Raw genomic sequence first — 20127 nt, 5'->3', positions numbered from 1 at the left:
ATTCACAACAAACAACAAGATATGAATTTGACGAAATTATTTGCAACGCTGATATACCCTATGTAATAAGGAATAATATTCCAAATGCTGATCAAATATTTTCTACATGGAAACCATCTACGTTTGACAAGAAGAAATTTAGTTGTAGTGGATTTAATATGTATCTTTCTTTGGATAAATTATATGATAATGTGACAACACATGTAATTTCATTCCCTAAAGATATTAAGAAGAGTTACAAATTAATGGAGGATGGAGATTGGAATTCTGATATTTGTGTTTATGTAAGAAATTCATGTACTGTCGATAAAACTGTATCAAAGGAAGGCAAATCAGGTTTATTTGTAATGGTATTTGTTCCAAATTTACAGGTTGGCAAAATTGACTGGACAGATCAACAAACTATTGAAAAGACCAAGCAACTTGCCTTTGATATTTTGGAACAAAAATGTGGATTTACCAATTTGAGAAATCATATTGAGGATTGTAAACTTTCAACACCATTAACATGGAAGAGTGAGAAGAATATAGAATTTGGAGCAGTATTTGCAATGAGTAATACTCTATTCCAGAGTTTATCTTTTAGACCTAGAAACAAATTCGACGAACTCGATAATCTCTATTTATCTGGAGGTCATACGCACCCAGGTTCAGGACTTCCTACTATCATGGAATCTGCCAGAATTGTAACAAGTCTCCTGTGTGAAAAGTATAAAGTTCCATACACTTTGAAAATGCCTTCCTTTTACCCAACTCAATAAACCATTTGAACTAGTCGTTCCTTAATCTAATATTTTCTCTCTGAGCACCATCATGATACACAATCCAATTTGCCATATTTAAAATTCAAATATTTATTTGTTCTGGAAATTTGAAAAAAAAAATGTCAAACGAACAAGAAACCAAACAATGTTTAAACAGTGAAGAAACCATTGACAAGACGACATCCGATAGTAATCTTGTATCATCTGAAGAATCACAATTACCATCATCAGCATCATCATCAATATCTGATGCAACAAATCCATCAATAACTAACTCTTCCTCAACAACTAGTAAAAAACCTTCAAGTAAAAAGAAGTCATCCTCCGATGCGACTGCTTCGGGTACCCACTCTGATGCATTCATTGCTCAACAGTTAATGAAAAGAATCAAGGAAAAAAAAGGAGGAGTTAAAGTTGTAAACAAAAAGACCAATGCTACTGCTTCCAGTAGTGTTCATCAACCTTCACCTGCATCTTCAACACATGAAGATAAGGATTATTCTGACACTGAAAATGAGCCAAAAAGTGAATATAAAAAAGGAGGATATCATCCAGTAAATTTAGGAGATCGAATTGGTAATGATAGATATATTATTATTCATAAATTGGGATGGGGATATTTTAGTACTGTATGGTTGTGTTATGATTATGTTGAAAAGGTCTTTAGAGCTATCAAGATTCAAAAGAGTTCTAAAGATTTTACTGATGCTGCACAGGATGAAATCAAGTTATTGAATCATGTTATGGTGAAATATAGAGAACTCAATCAAGTGGATGGTAATGTTAATTATAGCAATTTAAGGATTGTTGGCATGTTTGATAATTTTGTAGTGAGAGGAAATAATGGAACACATATGAGTATGGGATTTGAAGTGATGGGTTCTAACTTGTTAAAATTGAGCGAACAATTTGATTTTAAGGGAATTCCACTTGATATTGTCAAGACTATTATGAGAGATGTTTTAAAAGGATTGGATTTCTTACATACTCAATGTAAAATTATTCACACAGATATTAAACCTGAAAATATTCTCATTGAAGAATGTAATACCAAGATTAAATATATAATGGGCAAGTAATTTATTGAGTACATTAATTGACAAAATTGTTTAGAACATTATCAACCACCTGATTTGGATAAACCATTGGAAGAACGCGATGTTTCAACACTCAATAGAAAACAAATTAAGAAACTGAAACAAAAACTCAAAAATGATGGAAAATTGGAAGCATTACAAGAATTGGAAGAAAAAGTCTCAATCCTTGAAAAGGAAGGTAAAATCTCTGAAGATGGTTGTAATGCTCCAAAGTTTGAGAATTTACCAAAGAATGAACAAATTGATTTGACTAATGTTCGAGTTAAAATTGCTGACTTTGGTAATTCTTGTTTTACAGATCTTAAAATTACTGATGAAATTCAAACTAGACAATACAGAGCTCCTGAAGTTATTATTGGTGCCAAATATTTCACAGCAGCTGACATTTGGAGTGCTGGATGCATGGCTTATGAATTAGCAACTGGAGTCTTTTTATTCGATCCACAACCAGGTAAGAAGTATACCAGAGAGGACGATCACTTGGCTCTCATTATGGAAACTCTTGGAGCATTCCCTCATGAATTCATTTCGAGAGGTTCTCGTTCCACTAAATTCTTCTCCTCTAAGGGTGATTTGATTCGTATCAAGAAACTCAAACAACGATCCATTCAACAGAATCTCTCGGAAAAGTATGGCCTCACAGATCAGGCCGCTAAGGATTTTACTGATTTCCTTCTTCCCATGTTGGAAATTGCACCAGAGAAGAGAGCCACTGCTCAACAAATGCTTAAACATCCATTCTTGAAAGAAGAGATATAATAAATATTTATTAAATTGTTTCAAATACCAAGTTATTGATGAATAACCCATTGTTGTTACAGTTGTTGTGTTACATCATAGATGATGAAGTCATGCATTATCATCAAATTTAAATTAATTTTATTATTAAAAAATGATCGAATTTGTTCTTCTTGTAAATAAACAAGGCCAAACCAGGCTTGCCCAATATACTAGATTTAAAACAATTAATGAAAGAACTGCTTTGGAAGGAGAAATTGTTAGAAAGTGTTTGAGTAGAAATGAAGATCAGGTAGGTACTGTTCCGATCATGTGGAGTTGTTAAAAAAGAATTAATAATAACGGAAATTAGTGTTCCTTCATTGAACATATGGGGTATAAATTAATTTACAGAAGATATGCCTCTCTATTCTTTATTGTTGGAGTTGATAGTCATGAAAATGAGCTTGCAATTTTGGAATTTATTCACTGCCTCGTAGAAACTTTTGATAAATATTTTGAAAATGTGGTATGTATGACGATAATAACTGAAATGTTAATTAAATTAATTGTGTGACTAAATAACAGTGTGAATTGGATGTAATGTTCAATCTTGAAAAGGCCCACTTTATTGTTGAAGAAATGGTTGCTAATGGATGTATTACTGAAACCAATAGAACAAACATTTTGGAAACTGTGCAAATGATGGATAAGCACACTCAATAAAACTAACTACTTGTACTTTATAATAAGATTACCCTTAATTTTTCAAACTAAAGGTCAGAACATTTGAAAGTTTCCAAAGCTAAAATGAAAATAATTGAGATAGTATTTAAATAAATTATCAAGGTATTATTTAATAGTACAAGGTGTTATAATATTCACAATTTAGTTCTTAGTAACTTCGTGCATGGCCTTAGCAACAGTAGCAACATTGTTAGTGTTCAAACCACTAATACTAATTCTACCGTCCTTAGTCATGTAGATGTGGTATTCTTCCTTCAATTTGGTAACTTGTTGTTCATTCAAACCACTGAAGGCGAACATACCAATTTGGTTGGTAATGTGTGACCAGTCACGAGTGCTTCCGACCTTCTTCAATTCTTCAACCAATTTAGCTCTCATCAATTTAATTCTGTCAGCCAATTCCTTAACATCCTTTTCCCATTGAGCCTTCAATTCTGGTGTATTCAAAACAGTTGTGACCAATCTAGCACCGTGCAAAGGTGGATTACTGTATTGAGTACGAATGATAATACCAAGTTGACTTTCAACATTCTTCTTTTCTTCAGCATTTTCAGTCACAACATTGAAAGCACCAATACGTTGTCCGTACAAACCAAAGTTCTTGGCATATGATTGACAGAGCATGATTTGATGACCTTCCTTAACGAACAAACGGAATGATTGAGCATCAGTGTTAGCATCACCAGAAGCAAAAGCTTGATAAGCAGAATCGAACAAAACATAGTGTTGCTTTTCCTTACAGATATCGGAAATCTTCTTCCAAGTATCCATTGTTGGATCAACACCAGTTGGGTTGTGAGCACAAGCGTGCAAGAGAATGACTGACTTGGCTGGAGCATTCTTAATGTCTTCTAAAGCACCTTGAACATCCATACCATTAGTCTTCTTGTCAAAATATCTATAAGTTGGGATACGATCATCAGTGAATCCTTGAGCACGGAAAATGTTAAAGTGATTGACCCAAGTTGGATTTGGGAAGTAAACTTTAGTGTCGGCTGGGAGGAATTTCTTAATATAACAAGCTGCCAAACACAAGCTACCAGTACCAGAAATGGATTGAACAGTTGCAATTCTATCACTGTTTTCACCAAAGGCGAATTTTTGAGTTGCCTTGCAGAAATCAACAACTCCTGTAACTGGTGGATATTCGTGATCGAGACCCTTTTCAAAGATGATCTTTTCAGCTTCTCTAACGGAAGGGAGTGTCTTTGGCTTACCTTCATTGGTACGATAGACACCTTCACCCAAGAGAATCTTGTTTGGTGCAGTGTCTTGATTAAAACTAATTGTCAATTGTTTAATAGCATCGAGAGGAGCATAATTAACTCCTGCCCAAATACCTTGTTGCATTTGGCAAGTAGAGAATGATCTACATGATGGCTTGAAGGAATTCTTCAAAACAAGTCTGGCAGTATTCTTCATGTTGTTGTATTAGTGTGTTGATGATGGGAGATTTTCTTCAATCCAGTAACAGCTAACTTTCGTTGTGGTGTTTGGAGAATTTTTTTTTTAGGTTTTTTTCCAATGCAAGCCTGGGACTTTAAGCTGCTGTTGACATGACCGATGTGAAACAAAGAATACAACCAAGAGGAAGAATTGCAAGTCAATTGTCCCAAGGCAAATTTTCCTATCATGTACGAAACAGGATCCCCATCCTCTTTTTTTCCTATCTAACATCCAGTCAATTGTGGATTATAGTTTTCTGTAGATGAGTTACATATTGTAATGTTGTAAATTTATTGCTTCAATTTAATTCGATTTAAATTGATTGGGAGTTAAGGAATGAAGTTTTGAGGACAGGGCGATTTTAAGACAAACTTCTTTATTTGAAGAATTTTACAGAAGTGGATGAAATTACTTTTTCAGCAATTTTTTGCATGACAATAAGTTTATTTACAAAAAATTGTTTTTAATTTAATTTACGATACGTAGCTGGAATGACACCTATGAAAATCTTTAGGAAATTGTTCAAATCGAAACATGACTCAATCTTTTTAAAACTCAATCTCTATTAACCATAACATCTACTGAAAATAGCATCATGATGCTCGTCATATTCCTGTCTTGTTATCCACAAGTTTTGAACCGTTGGTAGAGAGGCAAGTATTGAGCCACCAATCCATGATCCAAAAACTCTGTCATTTTCTGCTCGGACATTCTTATCGGTAATTCTTGAGCTTCCTGTCTTTTCGGTGAGTATTCTTGAGAATTCAGCAATTAAGCGTTCCTTAAATCCAGTAAACATAGTTGAACCTCCAGCCAGAACTATATTGTCCATCAGTATTTGTTTGATGTAATCATCCGATTTGTCATAGACATGGAAAAGAGCCTCATGAACACCAAACATGTTTGTTTTTCCAGCCAGTTTTGGGTAAAAGAGAGCTTCAGGGCATTTGTAAGCTTCATGAGTTATTTGAATAACCTTTCTATCTGGAAGAACATATTCAGAGAGGCCTACGTTGTACTGCTCCTCGGCAATGTTTTGTGAAATGTAACATAGTTTTTCTTTCATTTCTGTTAAAATCTTATATCCAGCAATAGTATTGTAATTGATCAGCTCTTCATATCGCTTATTCTTCTCGAGCAATTGTCTCAAATAGTTGGTAATGTCAAGACCACCAAATTCTGATTTGACAATAGCGTGGTAGAGTGGGAATCCTTCAAAGATTGGCACTGTTTGAGAAACTCCATGTCCAATCTCCACAACAAGTCCACTTGATTTACCAGTTGAGTAGAGCGAAAGTACTGGTTGAGATGCAATATATATTGATGGAACCTTATATTTTTCAAAGAGTATTTCGGCCATGTGGTATCTATTTTCTTTTGGGTTTTCACAAGCTTCTGAAATGAGTAGAGGTTGGTTTTCTGGGGCTGTATTAATTTTCTGATTCACATAAATAGACTCATAAATTCTTTCCATCATATCCCAATCATCCACAACACCTCTCTCCATTGGAAAATGAAGACTGCTCAACATTCTCATGTCCCTTTTTTCATTGAAATTCTTGAAATTGTTAGAGTTGTAAGAAAAATATTTTGCTGATCTAGATATGGCTCCAGATGAACGATCCACTCCAATAGCATCGTCACCAATCAAGTAGTTTACATCCTCCTCACTTGTGGCGACATTGACTTCTGGCGTTTTTTCTTGCCCTCCTTTTTTAGCATCTGGATTATTGGTTGTTGAGGTTGCTTGAGATCCCTTTTGGCCTACAAACTTGCTGTGATGAGGATCGGAATGAAGCTCATCAGGTGCCATTACCGTTGGCAGCAACAATAGTGGCATATCATCACCTGCAAATCCAACCTTTGTCATTCCTGTTCCTTGGTCAATAACAAGTGGTCTAAATTCCATTGTATTGGAAAGCATCATTAAATCCTGATCCACAAAAACATTTCGCTTCCTCATTTCCGACAATTATAAAATTAATATATATAGCTGTTCCTACTATGATTCCTTCAATACTAAGGTTTCTTCCTAATAGTGCAAGATAATGTATTGAAATACAAAAACTGGCAAACGACTTGTTTTTTTAATTTTTAAAAAACCTAAAAATATTCTTGTAAATTTTTAATAAAAATGAGCGGTTCCCCTGAAGTCGATACCCCTAAAGTCAATAACCAATACGAAGAATCAGCACCAAATTATCAATTTTTGAATGCCGATAAGTGGAGAACTGGTAATAAACCACTCCGTCTCAGAAAGAATCCATTGGAAGTTTCACCATGTTTAAAGTAAGTGTTGAAAATTTAGGAGGATATATTCTGTGTGGATGATGTGATGATAATGAATAATAATTGCTGGATTAATTTAAATAATTATGATGATGACAAATTGTTGTGGAATTTATGTGGATTTTATGATGGCGATTTATTTCTTTGTCAATAATAATAATTATAAAACAACAGGGGAGAATGTACAAGCGCTAACCAACTCATTGAATTCAAGACTTGGGTTGCCAGAGAATGGACTGTCTACACTGCTGAAGTTGAACTTTTGCGAAAGGATGTCGAAGATTGTTGGTATAAACACGGTGTTGATGTCATCAGACAATGCAAAGACAAGGTCCAAAAGTATACACACGCTGTTGATGAAAAGACCATCAGAGAAGTCAGAGCGTAAGTATTAATGATTTTCAAAGTTTAGCTAATATTTTCTGCATCAATATTTTCATGCATGAATGGAACAAATAGTAAATTGATGAGAGGAGAAAGAGCTGTCGAATAAGCAAACACACAATTTAAAAACTTAAAATTATTTATGTAAAAACATCCATATAGTCACTGTGGGATTGATCCAATAAAACTCGGAGTGAAAAATCACTAAATCTAAATCTTAAAAGAACAACAAATTATTGTTTATTAGCATAGTATGGAAGTTTGAAAAGAATGACTGGTCCACTTTGACAACCCAATGAGAGGAAACTCGATGATGAACTCAAAGTTATTGAATTGAAAGAATATTGTTTCTTCATACTAATTTCACCAGGGAAATTGGAATAGACATAGAGGGAGGAAATGTGAGCAAAACGGAATGCATTCGATTTTTCAGTGGAAGCAAAAAGCAACAATTGAGAATCAGAGGTAAACCTTAAATAATTGGCAGTGGTTGTCAAATTCATAAATGTTCCAAGAGGTTTTGGAGCTTGTCCATTGAAAACATCTGCCCAACGATAGAGATTCACAGCACCAGATGTTGATCCGGTGGCAATATATTGCATATCAGGAGAAACAGCAACAGAATGAGTATGAATGGAACCATGATCAGCGAAAATATGTTTGATCTTTTCACTTTCTACATCATAGACATATACCTTACCACCCTTACCCACAACAAACAAAGTCTTGGAATCTTCACTGAATGTAACACCAGAAACTTGTGTCATGTTGGATGTGAATGTATGTTTGATATTGAGAGTCTTTCGAGAAATGAGCAAGACACTACCAATATCATCAGCGACTGCTATAAGTTTGTTATCATTTGAAACATCAAAGGCATTGTGTAAGAGGAATTTACCACCTTCCTTCTCATCACCACGTCTCCTTCGTGAGAATAGCTTTTGAGTTCTTCTTGTTTTACCACTGTCCATATCTGTCATGAGGAAGTAGGCTGATTTATCCAAGAATGAAATAATTGATTTACCATCCTTTGTGAAGGCAATACTCTTCAAGTCATTATCACCTTGGTTGGTTATTTGCAGTCTGTCCAAAATTGGGTTGAGTTCACCATCAACAGTGAAAATTCTAATCTTCTTATCAGAGTTCAAAACGGCAGCAATATTAAGATTTGGATGGAATGCAATGCTGAAAACTTGTCCAACACGTTCTTGTCCATTGATATCATTAAGCTTTTGATAGGCAAGTTTAAACCTATCAAGATTATTCAATGATTCTACAATGGTCTTTTCTGAGGATTTTTGTAAAATTTCGTCTGCAGTTTGATTCAAATTATTTTCATCAATGATTTCTTCTCTAATTGATACAGTTCCATCTTGATTTTCATTTTCATATTGTTTAACTTTGAGTTTTGCCCAGTGAGGAGTTGGGAATAAGTGTGTATAAATCTTTCTCATCTTCTTTTCATATTCTGAACCTAATAAAATTGAAGAATTTTGTCCATCTCTCTTTCTCTTTAAAAATCCTTGAACAAGACTTTGAGTAATTCCATCTTGGTCAATTTCCTCAATTTCTTCTTCGTCATCATCATTGGCAATACGTAATTCCTTTGTATAAACATCTTCCCAAGCAGGTTTTAATTTAATAAGCTTCATCTTCTTTTTAGAAACTTCACCTTCATCCAACATTTCATCATTTTGATGAATAGAAGGCTTTTCAACATAGAATAAATCAGAATCATCTTGTTGCTCAATGTCAGATTTCAATTCATTGAAGGTAGAAACCTTAGCTTTTGTTTCACCAAATATTAATTCATCATCAGTCATTATCTTTTGAAGATTGAGCTCATCTGATGAATTAAATAAATTAATTGAAAGATCCTTTGCTGCTGATTTATATCCACCAAAGAGAATACTTGTCAAACTATCATTAACTTTCTTGTGATGACTTGGTTGTTGTTTCTGTTTTGTTGTTTCTTCAGAAGCAACATTTTCATCATCCGAAATCATCATATCTTCATCAGGAACAATTTCTTCTTTTTGTGGTGTAATCTTTTCAATCTTCTTTTTTGGAGTGGTAGAACCAGAGGAATTCTTCTTGTTATTTTCGGTTTTACTAGTACCACCATTGCTAGTGACTGTTGTTGGTCCTTTTTTGATGAACATTTTTTTTTCAACTCTTTATTTGAATGCTTTCACATTCTTATTGTCGATTACATGATGCGTGTAATATGAAGGAATTAAAGAACGGATTTCATAATAATAATATTGGAAATTTATATGCTAGTAGTTTGTTAATACTATAGAAATGAAATTGTATTTTCGAAAATTACATCATCATATGATGAATAACAAGAAGAGAAAATATTAAAAAAATGTTCCAACCATCATCAACACCCAACTATTCATATGGTGGAAATCCTAATGATGGTCTTAGAAGACGACCTGGAACATCCGATAGCTATTCATCATCAAACTATGCTAGCGAAATTAAATCCAAAACGGAAATGAAGAGTAAAATTATGAAAAGTATACGATCATTTGATTTGTATTCAAAAACAGATTCCATAGCAACAAAGAAAACTTCATTGGGTGGTGTTGGTAAGTTAAAATATACTATACAGTAATAGTGATGATCGTAATAGTTTCTATTCTGGCTCTCATTATTATAATTTTTCTTGTTGGATCAGCCTTGATCCGATATCTTAGTATTAACAGACGGGATACACTCTCTGTTGATATTCAAGTTGAGGATAGAGTTGTTATTTTCTTTAATATTTCATTCCCTGATTTAAAATGTTACGATCTTCATGTGGATTCTGTTGATGCTAGTGGAGATGCTGCCATTGATGTTGCTCACCACATTCATAAAGTTCCAGTCGATTCATCAGGAAGAATTACTCATTTGGAATCACCAAAACATAAAACAAAACTCGGAACTGAAATGCCACAAGATAAGTACGATCCAACAAAAGATCCACATAGTATTATGTATTGTGGCACCTGTTATGTTGAGCAAAGAAGAGGGGAATGTTGTAATACTTGCCAAGATGTTATGGAAGTTTATAAGAGAAATGGATTGCCAGCTCCACGAGTTGAGGATGTTGAACAATGTTTATTTGATGCTTCTAAGAATCATCCTGGATGTAACATTTATGGTACATTGGATGTACAAAAGGTGAATGGTAATTTCCACTTCCTTCCTGGACGTTCATTCTCTCAAGAATATGAAACCAGAGTTCATCACATTCACGAATTTAATCCAATTCTCGTTGATAGATACAATAGTACTCATATTATTCACTCACTTTCATTTGGTTTGAGAATTCCACATGTTACTTATCCACTCGATGAAACTGTTGGTATCATTCCAAAGATTGAGGAAAGTGATGCTCAAGCTCCAAAGACAGCTCTTTTCAAATATTTCATTAAGGCTGTTCCAACAACATACATTGGTTCCTCATACTTCTCCAGTACTATTAATACCTATCAATTCTCCTTCACAAAACACGTCATGCCATTTGATAGTTCCAAGATGATGATGCTTCCAGGTGTCTTTTTTGTTTACAATTTTGAACCTATCAGAATTACCTATGAAGAAAATGGTATGCCATTCACTCATTTCATTGTTGACTTGATGGCTGTATGTGCTGGTATTTTTGTTGTATTGAACTATATTGATGCATTACTCGAAGGTGTTGTTCATAAATTAAGGAAACAAGATTAAATAAACTAATAATTATTTCTTTTATCATTTAAAAATGATTTTCAATATTTCTTTATCATTATTAAAAAATGCCTGAAATTGAAAGTGATTGGCATAAACGTTTTCGTGCTGCTAAAATGCACGTTCACAGATACTATATTTTCTATACAATTTCTGCTCCGATTGTTGTTTGGTTGACATCCAACTATTTTGTGAGAGGAGGAGCCAATTCGGAAAAGGTTATCAATTCTCAAAGTTTATACTCGTGGAAGAGAGAATGCGAGAAGGGAGGAAAAGCAAAAATTGAAAAATTAAATTTGGATTTAAAGACTGAAATGCAAAAGAATGTTCCATTGAGGGATACTGTAGTTTCTCTCTATCCATTAAATCATCAACAATCAAATGTTGCATCATTTTCCATGACCAAGGAGGAGCAAGTTAAATTTTTGGAAGAATTATTCCCTGATTTGGTTCAAAAATTCAAGTCACAAAGAGGTATCTTGTAAACAAATATTTTGTGTGGAATGTTGGAAGTTTGAATTTATTTCAAATTATTTAATTAATAGAATTTTTCTTCTTTAGAAATATAGAGTATAACCCAATTGATATGGATAAGCTATTATTTGTACATTAAATTAATACGAATATAATTTATTTTCGTTTTCTGAAAAGACGAACTTGACCTTTTGAGTTTTTGTTTGGAAGTGCACTTCTGTTTTCCAAAGCTTTCATCATACCCTTTCTTTGAAGTGAACCTAAAACGGAAGCAGCACCATGTTTCTTCATCATGAACTTGACCTTGTTGTGTTGTTGTTGTTTCTTCTTATCATTTCTAATCTTGGCCAATTGAGCTTCTGTCTTGACTTCATCTTTACCACCCTTACCTTCCTTAATTGCACTCTTACGTTTCTTGGAAGATTTTTGCTCGTCTTTTTCTTCCCAAGGAGCCTTTTTCCTCTTCTTGTTATTGGTAAGTGTAATTTCTTCTCCTTCATCTCTGTATGATTCAAATCCAAAACCACCATTTTCATCATCGTCTTGACTTCTAGCTTTGACAAAGTCTTGTTTTTCTTCCAATTCACCAACACCTTGAATTCTACCGTGAGTTTTTCTCTTCCACTTGGCATAGGCATCAGTTGTCTTGAGAGTATCCTTCTTCTTATTATCATCTCTTCTGACCTTACCATCAATACCCATTGTACCAACAACATATTTACCCTTCTTTCTATCCCAAATCATACCTTGCTTCTTTCTTTGATTATTCAATTCTTCTCTAGTTTCACCTCCAATATCCATAACTGCATCGCTGATACTTTGTTGTGGAATTTCATTAAATTCACTTGAGACGACACTTGTCAATTGTTTCTTCTTTGAGGAGGCACCGTTAAGAGCATAGTGATCCTCTGATGGATCTTGAACTTGATCTTCCTTTGTATATTCCATGAAAAAGTTTGGATCCTTAAATTCCTTCTTCTTCTTTGGAGCTACAACATTCGTCAGTTTGGAAAATCTGTCTTGTTTAGAATCTTCACTTAAGAGTCTTTCAGCAAGTGACTTTGGTTTTGGTTTTTCCTTGGTGGCATTTGCATCATTTTCTTCATCACTTTCAACTCCTGATTGAATGGAATAATCTCTTACTTGTTTCAAAACTTGAGCTTGTTTCAAATATTGTCTTCTCTTTTTCATAATTTCAGCTTCAGCACTCTTTTCCTTTTCTTTAAATTCAAAGATTGTTTGACCAGGTCTGTAATCCTTCATTTGTGCAATAATATCATGTTGTTCCTCTTCTTCATCTGTTATGACCTCTAAAACCTTAATCATTGGGTGAATAGCAAGAGTGTGCAATTCCTTAGATCTTCCAATAGAAGCACCACTTGGATCACCTCTAGTTCTATTATAAAGTGTTAAAGCTCTATCACAAACTTCCTTTTCATTCAAAAGGCCACCATCAATCCTTTCCAAATGTGCCAAGTGTTCAATTTCTCTATCAAGAATTGATTGAGGAATAATTCCAATATATCCATCAATAAATTCTCTCCAATTTCTACCAGATAAATCAGCAGGAACTTGCCTAGAATCTTCATCCTCATAAATTGTTTCCATAACAACATTTCTTGATTTTCTTCCCAAGAATAATTCAAGATCAAGGAAAAATGGAACTTCATCAGGAGCTATCAGTGAGTATGCAGTACCAACTTTACCAGCACGACCAACACGACCAACTCTGTGGACGAATAACTTTGGTTTACCTGGGAAATTGTAATTAATGACATTGTTCACATCAGGAATATCGATACCACGAGCAGCAACATCTGTTACAAGTAAAATATTAGCTTCTCCATTTCTGAACTTGTCAAGATTTTCCATACGAGCTTGTTGATCCATACTACCATAAACAACTGTTGCTTCAATCTTGTAATGAGTAAATAATGTAAGGAAATATTCGGCGTGGTGTCTAGTTGGAATGAAAATTATAGTTGTCTCACGATGAGAAATTACACTATTTAACAAGTAAAGAAGGGCAGCAACTTTTTCATTCGATCTAACAAAAAGTCCACTCAATCTAATATTATCACTCACTTTAACTTCTGAATCCAATCTAATCAATTCAGGTGAAGTCAATCCTGCTTTAGAAAATTCAGCTACAGCTGATGGAAGTGTTGCAGAGAATAAAAGTGTTTGTCTAGTTGTTGGTAATTTGGCAATAATTTGATATAATTGTTCTGAAAGACCCATTTCGAATAAACGATCAGCTTCATCGAAAACTACATATTCCACTCTCTTTAAACTCAAACCAGTTTCTAAAATAATGTGCAACAAACGACCAGGTGTTGCAATAATTCTGAAAGAAATGAATAAAAAACATATAGAATTTCATCATCTACTTACATATCTGGATTGGCACTCAATCTTTCAAATTGACCTTCCATTGATTTACCACCAAAAAGCATACATGTTTTCAAATCAGATGTTTTACCAATAAAATCATAAATAACCTTATTCACTTGCAATACAAGTTCTCTAGTTGGGACAATAATGACAGCTCTAGCTCCAACAATTGAAGAGTGTTTATAATCCAATCTCTCAAAAAGAGGGAAAAGGTAAGAAACAGTTTTACCTGAACCAGTTCTAGCCATAGCAATCACATCTCTTCCTTGTGTAATAACAGGTATCGAACTTTGCTGAATTGGTGTTGGATTGAAAAATCCACATCTTTTAATTTGTTTTAATAAGAGTTGAGAAAGTCCGAATTTTGCAAAGGCTGTTTCCTTTCTCTTTTTTCTTTCCTCTTCCTTTTTTCTATACTTTTCCTCTTCAGCACCCATATCATAGGCGTTACCCTTTAAACGTTGAACAAAATTGTCAAATCCTTCCATTTTCCAAATTATTTGTTAAATTGATCGGATGTTCTTGTTGTTGTTAATTGTTGTTCTTGTCTTTTTGCCAATAAAAAATTCCGAATATTAAAATTGAAAATGTTCAACAAGGATTTTTTTTATGCTGGTTTTTTTTTGATTTTGATGTTCAATTAATTTTAATCTTCAATAAAATTGTTTACTGGAAAGCATATTCGCTTCTTCTTGGTCGAAAGAGAGAGTGGGTTTAAGTGAAAATTTTGTTTTTATTGTGTGTGGCACAGATTACAATGTAACATCAGCCTTTCCGTAATATCTATTAACATAGGCAACCTTGAATGATGACAAATCTGGTTTGGTATTCTTTGGATAGAATTTGTAGACCTTCATTTCATTCAAAGATTTTCTTTGCTCTTCGCTCAATTTGCTGATTTCCTCTTCCTTGGCTTCGACTTTCTTTTGGACAGTTTCCTTGTGTTTCTTGACTTCATCCTTAATGAAGGTCTTTAATTTTGCACTGTAAACATCAGCATCCAAATCATTGTCTTCACAAACTTCTTCAATAATTGTATCAATGTCATCTTCTTTTGGATCAAAACTGAATTGAACACTACCAGACTTGTCAAGAACGTATAAGAGTTCAATAGCTCCTTCATTATCTTTCTTGATTTCTTCAACTACACGATTTGGTCTGAAACAATATGGCAGACAGTATTCATACTTTCTGACATCTTCTTCCTTCATCTTGGAAAGCAAATTTCTTCTCAAGTTGCAATGCAAAGCAAAGACTTTTGGAATATTGGATTGTCCAATATTTTGACTCTTATCTTCTCTTGGAATGAATGGAACCCAAGACATTTTAAGCTTCTTCATATCCACAATTTCTTCATTTACCATTTGAACGGATTTAATACCGATAGTGGTTGGTGGAGCAAGATCACTAACAACGGCAACAAGAGCTGGAATGTAGACCATTTCATTATCAATAAGTTGTGGTTCAGTACATCCAAAGACAAAACATTGTTTTCCTTTTGGAAGAACATGTTCTGGTGGTTTTTGTTCTTCCTCTCCTTCTCCACTAATTGTTGCACTATCCTCATCATAGAATAAAAAATCATGAAGATGTTCAAAATCCCAATCCACATTATAAACTAAATCATAACAATTCCACTCAGTACCAACGAGGAAAACTTCCTTCCATCCTTGCCATAAATTTTCAATTTCAACAACACTGTGCTTCTTCTTTACGGTCTTTTCAACCTTTCTCTTCTTTCTGGCTTCTACTGATTCTTTGCGTGCCTTGATTTCCTTTTCCTTCTTTTCTTCGGAAGAGAGAGGAGCAACAGCCTTACGGATGCCCTTTCTAGAACCAGTACTTGTCTTCTTTTTGTACACTTCTACTTCTTCTTCTTCCTCCTTGGTTTCAGTAGGAGTTGTCTTTTCTTCTTCTTCGGCCTTTCTCTTTGAAGCAGTGTTTCTCTTCTTTGTCATTTTTTTTCGTTGAGCAGCTCTTGATTTTAATTCTTGTGTGATTACAAGAAGAAATGTTTGGCGCCTTTGAAGGAATTCCTTCTTGAGGTTAATTGTGTGAGATGCAATGGTTTATTAATAGTGAGCTTTGACAAATTTTTTAGTTTATTTTCAGTTATTCAAGTAATTTGACAATGTGTTCTACTTGGTTGATCATGAAATCTTGATAAGCAAATCTAGAATCAGATTTAATAAATTTGGTTAAGCATTCCAAGTCAACTGATTCAGATTGATCGACTATTTGAAACTAGCAGCAACATTAAATGTCATTTCTCAGACACCACAAACACAAGCTTAAATTGTATTGTGATTCAAAGGTTTGGCGCCAAAAAAGATAAAAAAAAATGTTGCACGAAATTCTATTGGCACTCTCTGGATTTTCAGGTGATATCATTGTGTATCGATCAATGGAGGTTGGAAAGAAGGAGGGTTTTTATTTGGATGATCAGTTACCCTTTCTTCATGAATCGGAAAAACAAATCATACAACAAGTGTGTAATATTGGATTTTATTATAAAAAGCTTTCCGATTTCTTGGAGAGAACCAATAGTAAATCGTTATATATCATGGCTTTTAAACAGGGATTGCAGGAAATTTTGGAAGGATATCTGAGGATTTTGACAAAAGCTGAACAAGAGTTTTGTGTATTTGAAGATGATTCTGAAAGTGAGACAATACAAAATATAATGCCACTCACCTATTTAAAACAATTACTAAGAGATTATGAAATTATTTTCCCTAAATTACTAGATATCATTCAACAAGTTGAAAGTGAAAATTTAATTGGAGCCAGATTGTTAGATTTTTTACATAATTCTACATTTTCTGGAATACCTATTATTGAGGCTACTATAACTAAATTACTTTTTCACTGCAATGTAGTATTGATGAAACAAATATCAGCATGGATGATTTATGGAATAATATCTAATCAAAGCGAGTTTTTTATTTATGAAGATAATCAATCTAATTTGAATAATTCTAATTTGGATGAAAGTATTTCATCCTCTCATGCTAACAGAGATAATTGGAATAAGCAATTCGTTCTCAATACTGATGAAATTCCATCATATATTTCACTTCGAGTTGCCCATAAAATTTTATTCATAGGGAAGGCCATAAAGGTACTGCAAACATTTAACACCATATCAAATACACATAATCAATACAAGCTACCAAATGACGAGCTGGTAGAATTTAAACAAGCCATGAACATACATGAGACTAAAAAGAGATACAATTCATTTAATTTCGAGTTTACGATTGACAAGATACGCATGACTGTTGGTGGTCATTTGTGGAATCTGGTAGTGTCGGATTGTGATTTGCTGGGCCATATCAAGTCAATTAGGGACTACTTTTTCTTGGGAATGGGAGACTTTTTCCTCTATTTGATCGAGGATTTAGAAAAGATATTCTCACAACACTATACACCACAACATTTACAAAAGGATTTGAAAAATATTTTCAAACAAGCTTCATCAAAGAGCTCAGCTGAGGGTGAAAAGTTTTTGAACATCTTTACTCCAAGCTATGAAAAGATAATTCTTAAGGAGGATTCTACCAAATTTGACCTTCTCAAATCCAAACATTGGCCTAATGAAATTTCTCTGCAATTCAGAGTTGGTTGGCCGCTCAATCTCTTCTTTACAGAAGATATTATTGAGCTTTACAATGATATTTTCCAATTCATGTTAACTTGTAAAAGAATGGAATTGAAACTCTCCAACTCGTGGCTACCCCTTACTAGAAGTAGATCTTCAAAACCATTCCCAGAGCTTTCTTGGACACTAGTGTTGAGGTCTAAAATGTCAAATTTCATGTACAATTTACAATTTTATTTACATACAGAAGTTACTGATAGCGAATTTATGGCTATGGAAAAGTCAATTTCCACAGAAACCAAAGACTTTGAGACAGCTAGAAAAATACATACCAATGCCATCCTAAAGATACATCAAAGATGTTTCCTCAATAAGAAGCAAATCATGATACCAATCTATACTATTTTTGATCAATGCACTCAATTGTGTGAAATTATTTATCTACTCAGTCAAGAGCTAACACAAGCAAACTTTCAAAAATCAGCATCCCGTTTGGAACAAGTTGAAAAGGAGTTTGAAAGAAATAGGAATCTTCTTGTACAAATAGCACCATTTCTCTTTTCAATCATTGAAAATAAAGATGATGTTTAATTGTAGGATGATGTTATGCACTAATTCATATAATCACCTCACAATTTCGCAAGGTTCTTTATTAGCTTGTGTGAACTAATTTGAAATGTATCTGAAAATCACCACCACTTAAAATCATCATGGTAAAACTCCCAACAGGCACTCACACCATCTGAGCCGAAGAATCCACTTGTTGCATTTCAATTTCTCTTTGTTCCTTATTTTCCTCATCCACAACTGGTAATTCTTGCCTCAATCTCTTCAAAAACCACATCTTCAACTTGGCATACATCTTTTCAATTAAATTGAACACAATTCTAGGATGATTACTTCTAAAATCATGAACATAGTAGAAGAAGCAACCAACCACAATGGATCCTCCAATAATATTACCAATCGTTGATGGTAACAAGTTATCAATTAGGAATTGATAGGCCGTAACATCAGCACCATACATCATTGCCAATGGAATGAAGAATGTATTAGCAATGGAGTGCTCAAAACCTGTAGCAGCAAACGCCATGATAGGTAGCCAGGCACCAATGATCTTACCTTCAACTGTTGTGGCTGCATTGGTAATAAACACGGCCAGAGTGACCATCATGTTACAAACAATTGCCAACAAGACAATCTGACCAAATGACTTGGCAACTTTAGCCACAGCAATATTCTTCACTGTTGTAACCCAATGTGCATCACTAGTTGGTTGAACAAGATAGACAAACAAGTAGGCAAATAATGCAGCTCCCAACACATTGAATACGAATGAGATGAGTAAGTTCTTAGAGACTTGTAGATAGTGAAGACCTATCTTTTTGTTTCTCCACTTTCTTGAGAAGAAACCAATTAGAAGAACAAGATTATTTCCAGTGAATAATTCAGTACCCAACATGATTACCAATATCAAACCAATAGGGAAGACTCTAAAATTTCATTCAACACTTGACAATTTAAAGAATGATTTAAACTTACGCTCCAAAAAAGAATTTGTTTAAACCTGGATTATCAATTTCCATTGTTTTACAATTGCCAGCAGTAAACAATGCAAAAGTTCCTGCGAATCCAATAAATAATCCAGACATGACTGAAAGAATTATTAATTGGTCAATTGTTAATTTTGATTTTCTAATACCATCATTCTTCATCTTGTTCAAAACCATGGCAGGTGAGAGAAATGTAGGTTGTGGAGGATGTGGTTTCAAAGCTTGAATAATTGTATTAAAATCAGAATGTTGTTGTTTGTAATGCAAGAGTTCACTTTTCAATTTTTCAATTTCCTTTTCTTTTGTGAAATAGTTTTGAGATGATGTTTGAGATGTTGTTGTAGATGCATGAATCATCATCTCTTTTTCCACATTTATTTCGGATTGAGGTGGTACACAACAAACGTCATCAGCACCACACTGACAATCATTGTTCGAATCATCAGTACTTGTGGTGGTCATTGGTTAGTTTTTTTGATGATTAAGTGCACACACTCGAAATATTCTTTAAATTCATACGAATAAACAGTAGAGAGAGGAATTAGTTTATTGAGGATCATCAGAAAAATTAACCTTGGTGAAATGATTTTATCACCATAAAACAGCCATTGGCTGTTGCTCCTAGCCATCCCAATCGTGGTTGACTAGCAGAATAGGAGGAACAGGATAGATTCCATTTTTATTAATGTTCTGGTGGTGTCGCACAATTTTTATCAAACCACTGTGTAAAGATTTTGTAAATAATTACAGTAGTTTCAAATGTTATTAAATAACCTTTCACCACTTCAACACACTAATATAATGACAATATTATAAATATTGGTATTAATTAACCTCTAAATAATAAATATTTCTTCAATTGCTAATGGAATTGGTAATGATTGCAATAGCGTTAAACCTAATATTTCTTTCTCCACTTTCAACACATCTTTATTAAT

The 20127-nt window shown here is 33.8% G+C and overlaps 12 protein-coding genes across 12 annotated transcripts; 6 read left to right on the top strand and 6 right to left on the bottom strand.

Moving 5' to 3' along the window:
* Nucleotides 1-1258: 1258 nt before the first annotated feature.
* On the top strand, nucleotides 1259-2611 carry NAEGRDRAFT_1848 (uncharacterized protein; the record flags this gene model as incomplete). Its single annotated transcript, XM_002683506.1, has 2 exons — nucleotides 1259-1808; nucleotides 1995-2611. Coding segments are annotated over 2 exons (1167 nt in total), but the record flags the coding sequence as incomplete, so codon positions are not given.
* Nucleotides 2612-2753: 142 nt separating this feature from the next.
* On the top strand, nucleotides 2754-3304 carry NAEGRDRAFT_60160 (uncharacterized protein; the record flags this gene model as incomplete). The annotated part of the gene is made up of 3 exons (XM_002683505.1): nucleotides 2754-2891; nucleotides 2952-3107; nucleotides 3167-3304. 3 exons carry the CDS (start codon nucleotides 2754-2756, stop codon nucleotides 3302-3304), a joined length of 432 nt encoding a protein of 143 aa, XP_002683551.1.
* Nucleotides 3305-3409: 105 nt separating this feature from the next.
* On the bottom strand, nucleotides 3410-4822 carry NAEGRDRAFT_82879 (aspartate aminotransferase). The gene has a single exon (XM_002683186.1). It carries the CDS (start codon nucleotides 4745-4747, stop codon nucleotides 3467-3469), a length of 1281 nt encoding a protein of 426 aa, XP_002683232.1. The 5' UTR covers nucleotides 4748-4822; the 3' UTR covers nucleotides 3410-3466.
* Nucleotides 4823-5336: 514 nt separating this feature from the next.
* NAEGRDRAFT_29502 (uncharacterized protein) lies at nucleotides 5337-6680 on the bottom strand (the record flags this gene model as incomplete). The annotated part of the gene is made up of 2 exons (XM_002683185.1): nucleotides 5337-6329; nucleotides 6540-6680. 2 exons carry the CDS (start codon nucleotides 6678-6680, stop codon nucleotides 5337-5339), a joined length of 1134 nt encoding a protein of 377 aa, XP_002683231.1.
* A 225-nt stretch (nucleotides 6681-6905) lies between these two features.
* NAEGRDRAFT_77804 (uncharacterized protein) lies at nucleotides 6906-7658 on the top strand (the record flags this gene model as incomplete). Its single annotated transcript, XM_002683504.1, has 3 exons — nucleotides 6906-7060; nucleotides 7235-7444; nucleotides 7520-7658. The coding sequence occupies 3 exons, from the start codon at nucleotides 6906-6908 to the stop codon at nucleotides 7551-7553; spliced, it is 399 nt and encodes a 132-aa protein (XP_002683550.1). The 3' UTR covers nucleotides 7554-7658.
* A 19-nt stretch (nucleotides 7659-7677) lies between these two features.
* On the bottom strand, nucleotides 7678-9606 carry NAEGRDRAFT_45194 (uncharacterized protein; the record flags this gene model as incomplete). The annotated part of the gene is made up of 1 exon (XM_002683184.1): nucleotides 7678-9606. The coding sequence occupies one exon, from the start codon at nucleotides 9604-9606 to the stop codon at nucleotides 7678-7680; it is 1929 nt and encodes a 642-aa protein (XP_002683230.1).
* Nucleotides 9607-9947: 341 nt separating this feature from the next.
* Nucleotides 9948-11167, top strand: NAEGRDRAFT_29062 (uncharacterized protein; the record flags this gene model as incomplete). Its single annotated transcript, XM_002683503.1, has 2 exons — nucleotides 9948-10041; nucleotides 10086-11167. The coding sequence occupies 2 exons, from the start codon at nucleotides 9948-9950 to the stop codon at nucleotides 11165-11167; spliced, it is 1176 nt and encodes a 391-aa protein (XP_002683549.1).
* Nucleotides 11168-11235: 68 nt separating this feature from the next.
* NAEGRDRAFT_61490 (uncharacterized protein) lies at nucleotides 11236-11652 on the top strand (the record flags this gene model as incomplete). The annotated part of the gene is made up of 1 exon (XM_002683502.1): nucleotides 11236-11652. The coding sequence occupies one exon, from the start codon at nucleotides 11236-11238 to the stop codon at nucleotides 11650-11652; it is 417 nt and encodes a 138-aa protein (XP_002683548.1).
* A 121-nt stretch (nucleotides 11653-11773) lies between these two features.
* NAEGRDRAFT_77803 (ATP-dependent dead box RNA helicase) lies at nucleotides 11774-14635 on the bottom strand. The gene is made up of 2 exons (XM_002683183.1): nucleotides 14036-14635; nucleotides 11774-13988 (listed from the first exon to the last, which is right to left on the bottom strand). The coding sequence occupies exons 1-2, from the start codon at nucleotides 14521-14523 to the stop codon at nucleotides 11798-11800; spliced, it is 2679 nt and encodes an 892-aa protein (XP_002683229.1). The 5' UTR covers nucleotides 14524-14635; the 3' UTR covers nucleotides 11774-11797.
* A 167-nt stretch (nucleotides 14636-14802) lies between these two features.
* NAEGRDRAFT_1917 (uncharacterized protein) lies at nucleotides 14803-15954 on the bottom strand (the record flags this gene model as incomplete). Its single annotated transcript, XM_002683182.1, has 2 exons — nucleotides 14803-15530; nucleotides 15582-15954. Coding segments are annotated over 2 exons (1101 nt in total), but the record flags the coding sequence as incomplete, so codon positions are not given.
* A 644-nt stretch (nucleotides 15955-16598) lies between these two features.
* Nucleotides 16599-18227, top strand: NAEGRDRAFT_45190 (uncharacterized protein; the record flags this gene model as incomplete). Its single annotated transcript, XM_002683501.1, has 1 exon — nucleotides 16599-18227. One exon carries the CDS (start codon nucleotides 16599-16601, stop codon nucleotides 18225-18227), a length of 1629 nt encoding a protein of 542 aa, XP_002683547.1.
* Nucleotides 18228-18263: 36 nt separating this feature from the next.
* On the bottom strand, nucleotides 18264-19643 carry NAEGRDRAFT_55063 (uncharacterized protein). Its single transcript, XM_002683181.1, has 2 exons — nucleotides 19179-19643; nucleotides 18264-19129 (listed from the first exon to the last, which is right to left on the bottom strand). The coding sequence occupies exons 1-2, from the start codon at nucleotides 19364-19366 to the stop codon at nucleotides 18370-18372; spliced, it is 948 nt and encodes a 315-aa protein (XP_002683227.1). The 5' UTR covers nucleotides 19367-19643; the 3' UTR covers nucleotides 18264-18369.
* Between the last annotated feature and the right edge of the window lie 484 nt (nucleotides 19644-20127).

Source organism: Naegleria gruberi (genome assembly GCF_000004985.1).
Source record: "Naegleria gruberi genomic scaffold NAEGRscaffold_1, whole genome shotgun sequence".
NCBI classification, from domain to species: domain Eukaryota; phylum Heterolobosea; class Eutetramitea; order Acrasida; family Naegleriidae; genus Naegleria; species Naegleria gruberi.
The sequence above is the reverse complement of the archived record's forward strand: the minus strand, read 5'-3'. Positions and strand labels throughout refer to the sequence as shown.

Coding starts and splice junctions, on each gene's coding strand:
- NAEGRDRAFT_77803 (XM_002683183.1), bottom strand. CDS start 14,523: ATGGAAGGATTTGACAATTTTGTTCAACGTTTAAAGGGTAACGCCTAT. Junction 13,989..14,035: donor TTGAGTGCCAATCCAGATAT/GTAAGTAGATGA, acceptor CATTTCTTTCAG/AATTATTGCAACACCTGGTC.
- NAEGRDRAFT_82879 (XM_002683186.1), bottom strand. CDS start 4,747: ATGAAGAATACTGCCAGACTTGTTTTGAAGAATTCCTTCAAGCCATCA.
- NAEGRDRAFT_55063 (XM_002683181.1), bottom strand. CDS start 19,366: ATGGTTTTGAACAAGATGAAGAATGATGGTATTAGAAAATCAAAATTA. Junction 19,130..19,178: donor AACAAATTCTTTTTTGGAGC/GTAAGTTTAAAT, acceptor ATGAAATTTTAG/AGTCTTCCCTATTGGTTTGA.